This window comes from Alosa alosa, chromosome 24 (assembly GCF_017589495.1).
Source record: "Alosa alosa isolate M-15738 ecotype Scorff River chromosome 24, AALO_Geno_1.1, whole genome shotgun sequence".
Lineage (NCBI taxonomy): Eukaryota > Metazoa > Chordata > Actinopteri > Clupeiformes > Clupeidae > Alosa > Alosa alosa.
The window spans coordinates 1331472-1340806 of NC_063212.1; the positions used below are offsets into that span (position 1 = coordinate 1331472).

Genomic DNA, 9335 nt, shown 5'->3' on the forward strand with positions numbered 1-9335 from the left:
TTACTCCATTTCAACACCGGAACAAAACGGTGATTACCCTATTACTTGCACATGTAGGTAGCTACTAGCCTACCTAAATGTGCAAGTACCTTGTTGCACCATGGAAACGATCAGGCAAGCTACATTGAAGCGTTTTGGTCACGCGTATGCTTCCTACAACAATTAATCTCCACTGTAAGCAATGCAATACAGTGTAATAGTAATAGAGGCGCGTATAATAATAAAAAAATAATAATAAAATTACGCTCCGCAAACGGAAGGCTTCAGTTAGTTCCCTGGTGTAGCCTGTCTGTTAACACTCAGTATCCTAGGCTACATACACTCTTTGTTTAAATAATGATAAACGAATTGTTTTCAGTGTTGCCTACTAACTCCGATGTGGCTGAATAGGAAATATTTCCCATGAGGGGGAAAGACGATGTTGACAGCCACCAGACTTGATAGCCTACTCCCTCTCTTGCCAATGCAAACACACACACAGACATAGAAAGAGAGATACGCACTCAAAGACAACCATCATTAGCTGTTTATTGTATCAGTAAAGAAAGATGTTCCATACTTTGGTCAGCTTTATAAGATATTATGTTGTAGAGAAGGGGCCTCTGCCTCCACTCACATTGAGCCATGATGAAATAGCACGCTGTTAGCAGAACACAACACTTAACACTTGACGATCATATTCTGTTTAACCCCAACAACAACATGGGATCAAAATGACAACCTAATTCATTTCACTGACTTTATAACTAAGGACAGCACCAAAATATACTGGTAAAACAACGTCATTCTCAGTCTACTTGAGCAGATCAGCAGAAGGGTGAGTACATCATCTACCTCCCTTTTGCCACACTGGAAGTTTTACCGTGCATATGAAGAGTGAAGATCACCGGTGGGTCGGCGTGTGAGAGGATCATAGCTTGCTCCAGGCTGGACAAATGAACTCTGGCTGGATTCAGACCAGAACCAGAACTGGGCCAGGTGCTGTGTGCAGAGACAGCTGCTTTCATTGAAAGATAGAAGGGTCACCTTAAGGTCATCACCACCATATCTGCTCTGTGCCCAGATTCTGTGGAGAGTTATTTTCAGAGTGTGATCTCTCCAGGAGTGAAGGAAGTCTCTATTCATGTGCTATAGGCCAGACCGTGGCGGTCACTGTAGTGGTTATTCATAACAAAAGGAAGGTTAATGTTGTCCTACTGGAGTAATATTATCGTAAACTGCTAAATGTCATTACACAGTACCCAACAGTCATATTCTGATTCACAGATAAGTGTGTGTGTGTATGTGTGTGTTTTTGCATGTAATTGTTCGTTAGAAGCTTCAGTACAGACAGTACCGACTAAAATTTGCTTGCCCCTATGCTTCCTCTCCAATAGTCTGCTATAAGACCATTTTTAAGTCTTTCCATCTGTCCCAGCATGCAACACAGTTTTAGAGGTGGCAAGAGAAGAACATGGCAGTCTCAGCTGCAACTGGGTGCTCTTGATAGTCATTGTTTGGACACAGAACACAGTGAGCTTGACTTTGATTGGCTTGGCTGCACTACACAATTGTGTTTGGTCTCACATAATGGAGCACAGGAACTTTATCATGATTGGCCATACCATATGGGAAAGATTAGGCTATGTTGTGATAGGTTTCTGTACAAATCAGAGTATTCTTCACCACTCTGTCGAGAACACAGTATGCTTGCCACTGATTAACCTCCGCTTGGCATTGATTGACTGTTACACATCTGATTAGCATTGACCGGTCATTCTACTTCTAATAAGCGGCCATTGGTGGCCAGCTGACTCCTTCCTACTAAATCCTCGTTACTTTTTGTCAGACTGTTTCCATGGCAATCACCACCATGTCAGACCCAGCGTCTTTGGGCACGCCGGAGGAGTGGCCACACTGATCAGGCCCTGCCTCTTTGCCCCCTGCCTGGTCTGCTTCCTTGGCTCGTGCTGTGCAGTTGTCGTCGTCATGGAGACTGTTGTCCAGGGTGCTGACGTTGTCCTGCTCATCAGGGTCGATGTGGCAGCGGCACACCTCAATGCCGGAGTCTCCTGTCAGCCGGCGCTGCTGGAAGTGGCTCTGGTCCATTTCCGGGTCGGAGGTCGCCGAGTCCCGTCTCCCCGGGTCCAGCAGAGCTGTCCTGAGGGGCGGGGACTGGGCTGGACTATCGTCCAACGGACACGCCCCTTTTGTCATCTCCACAATTTGCCCAGTGGTCACATCTAGTGGGTCGGAGAAGGGCAGGAAGGGAGGAGGGGAGGAAAGAGAGGGAGGGGAGGTCAGAGCGAGAGGAGAGGAGGGCTGGTTTGTGCTCAGACCCACCGTAACGCCGGGCGGGTGTAAGATTATGGTGCAGTTGGCATTGCCAATGCTGCTCAGGCTGGCTTGTTGCTGTGTGCCACTGACATTAGCTTCAATGCTGCTACTTTTGGACTTAGCGATGCTAACTGAGTTACTGCCGTTCCCTGGGTTACTGGCGTTGCTCGGGTTACTGGGGTTGCTGGGGGAACTGGCGGTGCTGGCGCTTCTGAGGTTACTGGTGCTGGTTCTAGCTGGTTCTGCTGCTGCAATGAGGCTGCGGGCAGCCCCAGAGTCCGGGCTGGTGATTGGCGAGGGGCTCTGTGCAATGGCGAGGACCTCACGACTCAGTGGGGCGGGGCCTGGGTCGCTGTCACCGGGCGAGGAGGCGTGGCTGGTGGAGGGGGTGTAACTGTAGGGGGACGATTGACAGCAGGAGTCGCATGAGCAGCTGGTGTAGTTGTCGGAGCTCTGGGAGGACAGCAGGTGGGCAGTGCCCCGCGGGTAGCCCACACAGCTGTAAGGAGGGGGTGGGGTTCTGGGCTGGGCAGCTACCTCCTCATAGGATGGCAGCTTCAGCGAGGCCAGGAAACCTGCCAATCAAAGCACATCATGATTCACAATGCTTACAATCGAGCAACACTTTTGGAATGGCACCCTAACCTCACTGGTTGCTTTGAATAATGTTTCCATGACTTGCCACTTTGCACAGAAATGCACAGCGTATTTGTACACTAAAACATTACAATTTAACTGTAAACATTTAATTCATTTTGAAAGACATATGCTAAATAGACATAGATATTGTCCCCTTAGAATTATAAGGTTCTATCTGACATTTTTGTCAAAACTGAGTTATTGACATATTCTCATTCTGTGACACCTTAAAGGTGCGATTTGTAGGATTGTTACGTTCTGCAGGCCAAAATCAAAACACTGGTGAATGTTCTCAAGACTACCAGACGCGAGCCTCTTCTGGGTTGCCAGATGTAATGAAGACTTAGCTAACCCATTATTAATACGCTATTCTAGAATTAATCGTTCAAAACATAAACAAAAATTCCAAGAGATTCCGCCCCGTAACTTATTTTTTTCATGGGTTTTACGGGGTTTTACGGGTTAGAGTAATGTTGTCAAATAAGCCATTACTTCAATTCATCGTGTTTCCTTACTCTCTGACAACATATGGTGATCATTTTTGGAATGGTTACAGTTTATTTTCCATTATTTCCTACATACTGGACCTTTAAGAAGGTGAGGTGAGATGGTTTTTGTTTGTATGCATTTTTGGACATTATATCTAAAGACATTTGTTCCATTTATCAGTATAACTCTATGAAATTCTAAAACTTTGAAGCTCAATATCTCAGAACTACTCAGAATGTAGATAGGACCTATAATTCTAAGGGGACGACATCTATACATGAGGAAGAAGACAAGAAGATGGGGAGGATGAGAGGATGACAAGAGCAGTGGGAGAGACTGGAGCAGAGGGGTCATCCTGAGGGAGCCTGGACATTTACTTAATTTATGATTGACAGATTTAGGCCTAATAGTTGTACGCATCTTTACATGAGCAATGATGATTACGATGGGGAAGATGAAGGAGAGAGGACAGTGATGGTAGGTTGAGAGCAGAGGAGCTCTTACTGAGGTCCAGCATAGAGGCATTATAGGTGTCGTATGAACAACTTTTAGCGTGAACGTTATTTATGAAAGCCATGAGGTTGATGAAGGAGAGGGTGAGAGTGGGCGAGCAGAGCGGAGGGGCTCTTACTGAGGTCCAGCATGGAGGCGCTGTAGGTGCGGGCGCGCTGGTAGGCCGACAGGTTGATGTCCCTCTGCCGCTGCAGCTGCTGCTGCTGGCGCTGCTTGGCTTGGCGGTGGTGGTAGGCACAGCCGCAACTGAACAGGATCAACACACTCCACAGCAGCCAGAACCCTGTACACGCACACGCACACACACACACATGCACACACACACACGCACACACATGCACGCACCCACGCACACACACACACGCACACACACACACACACATGGCTTGATGTGAATATTTTTTCTTAAAAAGCTTGTGATATTTCAGAGGAAAGCACAGCGTGGTTGCTCTGTATGTTTGAATATGTTGTATGTAAATTGTGATTATTATATGGTGTTAACAAATGATATGCTATATGATGATGCATTATTAGGTGTGGCAGGTTTATGTGTGCAAAATGTACCAAAAGCACAGTGAAAGCCCTATGGGAATACAAAGTTCTGAGTAAGAAAAGTTATATTTAAAGTAGCAGTAAAACAAGTGAGTTCAGTGGTAGGTCAGGTTAGCCTCACCCTTAGGATCATTTTTTCTTGGACATTCAGGCACAGAACACAGGCGTCCCAGTCACACACATGCATGATATAAGAAATGAAATGAAAGAGTACTGCATGTCTTACACCAGAGCTCGTAGTAGTAGGAGCAGCAGCCGGACTCGCCACAGCAGTGTCCACTCTGGCACAAATAGCCGCTGGCTGTGTTGGTCCCGGCGCAGTAGCGAGGGCTGCCCAGCAGAGGGAGCACCCCTGAGCGCTGGTACTCTAGGCCCTCTTGCAGCGCCTGCCTCCAGCGATACACACGCTCCTCTGCGGGCTCCGCCATCACTGAGACACACACGTGCGCACACACACACACACACACACACACACACACACACACACACACACACAGACACACATATAAAAACAAACATGTACATACATACCCACACATGTTTACAATTTACTTTTCCGATGACATTTGGAGGGAAGCTTTCTAATACTAGTACAGATAGATAGATAGATAGATAGATAGATAGATAGATAGATAGATAAAACAATAAGTAAACAGTGCAATTAAAAGACAATTGTGTTGATGAAGCATGTGTGGAAACTCAAATGAAACTTATGAAATATCCCCAAATTCAGACTGCGTGATCCTCCTGTTTCTACTGGAGTTGCGCACAGATGGCCTTGATCTAAATCGGATTTATAGTCACATAACATGGTCCAAGTTGGAATTGAGAAATGTGTTGCCATGTGGCTCTTTGCTGTTATCACACTGTTCTCAAAACAGCAGATCCATCTGAGTCACATGTTGGTGAACACCATTGCGTGTCCGCCTGCCACAGTCCTATTTTAGAATTTGTTCAACTACAGTACACAACACCTATATGTAGAGTAAACCACTTCGTGCGTAATGAAGAGGCATCACTTTCTTTTCGGGGACACCTCATCTCACTTGTCTTCAGGCTAGAACGGAGGCTGTCAATCAAGAAGAGGTTTAGGCCAACCAATCAATGAGGTTAGAGGCCAGGTCAGGTGAAAACATCAGTGTTCTAATACAATTGGATACTCACTGGATGAGAATTTTGTCAGTGCTGATCCAATCACTCCAGGCTTAATTCAAGAACAAAATCCTTTACAGTGCAAGGATACAAGGATACAAGGAAGTTTATTGTCACATGCATATAGTTACTGGAAGTAAGAAATGCAGTGAAATTATGTCTGGTGTCAGCCTATTTGTGCATTTATGGGGGGGGGGGGTAAAAAGTGCAGTAGAAGAGGGGTTTAGTAGATTAAGTGGCAAGGGCTGCATAAGAAAGGTGGGGGAGGATTGAAATTGGGGCACCAACAAGGAGCACCCAAGAGCAACAGGGGCAAGGAAAAACTCCCTTACCAAGGAAGAAACCTTGGGCAGATCCACCGGCTCAAGGGGCTAACCCAACTGCCAGGGGTCTTGGTGTGTGTGTTGGGGGGATGACAAGGGAGATGGGATAGTGTGCTGTGTATGTGGGGAGAGGGCAGTGTGCAATATGTGTGTTGGAGAAGCTTCCTCATGAGACAATGTGCTGTGTATTGGGGTGTACTGCAAGTATGGTGAAGGGACTTACTATTGCAAGCAGAGTACTGTATGTATGATGTATGTGAGTGATGACAGTGAAGATGTGTGTGTGGGCGGGAGGGGAGTGGAGCAGTGACTGTGTGTGTGTGTGGGGGGGTAGGTGCAATTGCAATTGTGCAATATCCTTTACAGTGCAATATCCTTTACAGTCCAGGATTTCCAAAATCCCAAATATATTCCCAAAGGAAATATCCAATTTGGGGTGCATACACATTAAACCTAGCATAAAAGCAACACCAGGCTAAAATGTTGTACAATAGATCTCAAAGACTTCTTCAATATGGGTTGGTTTAATGTGTGATGCTTATTGCTTTGTCCCTGTTGTCTATCAGCACCTATGAGGGAACACTTTTCAAAATGTGTTGATAAAGTGATCAGAATAAGTTGGTCTAAAAGGACACCTATAGGTAAACTAATCTGCTCCACAGTGTTTAGAAACTAGACATAAACAGCACCAGAGAAATAGAGAAATAAGCATAATGAGACAGAATCTATTCAAGCACTATTACTCTAAGTTCATTTGGATGCCTCAGTGCAACTATCAAGGTGTAACAACCATTAAAACTGCATTTACAAACGCAGACATCCCATGCTATACAGACCAGGACAAATGACCACTCTATGTTCCCCATTATCCCATATAATTAAATGGAACATTTAGGCACATCGAGCACTGGACATCCTCTCTGTGTGCTGGAGCACTGGACATCCTCTCTGTGTGCTGGTGCACTGGACATCCTCTCTGTGTGCTGGTGCAGGCTACTTTATTTGATGGAAATGACAGCTGGTGACCTGTGCCCATGGATGGGGTCAGCTGTGCAAGGATCCCCCCCCCGATATCCACCACATAAACATCCCGCCAGCTACATAAAAGCATATTTAGCCCGCATGTGCCCACTTTAAAATCCTCCAGCTTGGCATTGGCAGTTCCATGCCTGACCCTGAATCTGCTGAAATGGTCCAAAGCTCATAAACATGTGAGTTTGCAAACAGCAGACCAACAGGTCAGGGCAGGGGCCTCAAAGAGACTTGTTACATCACCAGGAATTAATCACCATTTACAAGGGGGGTGGGGAAATATTCAAGTTACTTCAGCTTAGATCTATCTGTATCTTGCTGAAGTAACTTGAATAAAAGAATATTGAGTGGTCTACTAAGAAACCTTGTGTTTGTAGAGGTTGGAGTTGTTATGGAGATTATCATTTGATTTTTGCAATAGTGTTACAAGCTAACATAACACCTTAGGGGGGTTCAATCCATTACATTTTAATGCAAATACATCCTACTGCATTACACCAGGGACTTTGATGAATGAACTCGATGCATATCGCTCAGCTTCGCAGGTGCCTGATATGCAGGTGCACCTCTCACTCTCTCTCTCCCTCCCTCTTTCTCTCTCTCACACACACGTACACACACTACAAATGTGATAGTGGCCTGCGTAGCATACTCAGTGCACAAGGTACACATTGCCATGGACACGCACATGCATCAACACTGGCATCATGTCTCAACACTACCCTAAATCATGTTTACACACGATGTAAAACAGGCATGGATGCACTCTGTAGCCTATGCATCCTCTATGTTCCATCGACACAAGTCAGCTCCCCGCGCGCTATGGACATGCAACCACGGCCTTAATCCCCCCGCCACAATCCCAACATGTCTTCCCATGAGTGCGCTGTACGTGTGCGATAAATACGAAAATGGATGGCTCTCTGCGGTTTCTTATCCACAACACCAGATGCCAATCTTACAAGCACAAAGAGAGAGCGAGAGGGAGGGATTATGTCATCAGCTATTTCAGTCGATGAAATATTTCTCACCGTGTCTCGCGCAACGCCGCGTTTCGTCCGCATCTTTCCGCGAGGGGGTGAAGCGTCGGTCCTTGCACGGACGGTCCCGTGTCCTCTGATGGATCTCCCGGTGTCCCTCGCCGCCTCCGCCAGCCACCAAGCCAGTAGCCTCACCAATAGGGGCACAGGGGCAAAGGAGCTTCCGCGATGCTCCAGCTCTGATAGCGGAGGCTAATTTTACAAGCATAAACCGCATCGGCCGCTGATTGGCTTTCAGCTGTGGGATGCAAGCCAATCATGTTACAATGTCCTGCTGGACGCAGCTTATCCTAGCAACACCAGCAGCAGAGCCAAAGTCAAATAAATCAAATTATGGTGTTTAAGAGTGGAGACCAATTTGGTCACGTAAATATGGTCATATGCGCACCTTGTAAGGCATCGGTGGTATTAAACGTTTATGGCCCTTGCCGCTTGGAAAAATGAAATAAATCACACACATCATCATCTAAAATTTATTCGAGACATTCCTGCTGTCCATCCGTAGCGCTTAGTTTTGGTTTGGTGCTTGGTACATTTCACAGAACCCACCTCAAATGCGCGCTGCTCTGTCGCTTGCTCTTTAAGCAGTGGACAGCGCATGCGCATGTCAGCAGTGCTTTCTGCGATGGAAAGATGATAGAGTATCAAGATTAACCTTTCTCAGTAGGCTACTCTTCTGTCTTGATATTTTGTTACACTTGCGGGCGATTATGTGCTACTGCGTCTATTTTTTGGGCTACAGCAGTTCGCTCTACTGCCACATGAGGGCAGACAGAGACCTATTAAATGTTTGGAGGTCTCCATCAAACGTAGGGTGCGTCGACAAAGCGAAGTGGCACACTCTCTTATGGCCAACGTTTGCGTCTCTTCGTCAGAAAAGAAAAAATGTCATAAGATAAGTCATTAGACTCAGGTAGGCTAATCATGAAATCCATCCATGGCACATTAGGCTAATTAATGGTTGTGAATTTGCGAATAAAATTATAATCAAACAAACAAAAAAACAATTCGCCCCTCTTCATTTATGTAATATCTATTTAAACGAACTCTTCATCTACGTGACTGTGGATTAGTTTGTAATGAACAGCCGTTCATACTTGTAAGCGAACTCTCCTCTGCCACCTGCACATCAGACGCGCGCGCGCTCACAGTTATCAGACCCATCCTGCGCTTAGATGTTGCTGCTGAGTATCGCGGAGTGTCTCACCGCTCATTCAGTTCTTCTACTCGCAAAGCGCTTGGAGTAAAGCTCTGACAATTAAAAAAAGTAAAGTGTAAT

At 46.0% G+C, this 9335-nt stretch overlaps 1 protein-coding gene across 1 annotated transcript; it reads right to left on the reverse strand.

Moving 5' to 3' along the window:
- Positions 1-511: 511 nt before the first annotated feature.
- LOC125289709 lies at positions 512-8288 on the reverse strand. The gene is made up of 4 exons (XM_048236679.1): positions 8048-8288; positions 4736-4939; positions 4076-4240; positions 512-2891 (listed from the first exon to the last, which is right to left on the reverse strand). The coding sequence occupies exons 1-4, from the start codon at positions 8271-8273 to the stop codon at positions 1825-1827; spliced, it is 1662 nt and encodes a 553-aa protein (XP_048092636.1). The 5' UTR covers positions 8274-8288; the 3' UTR covers positions 512-1824.
- Between the last annotated feature and the right edge of the window lie 1047 nt (positions 8289-9335).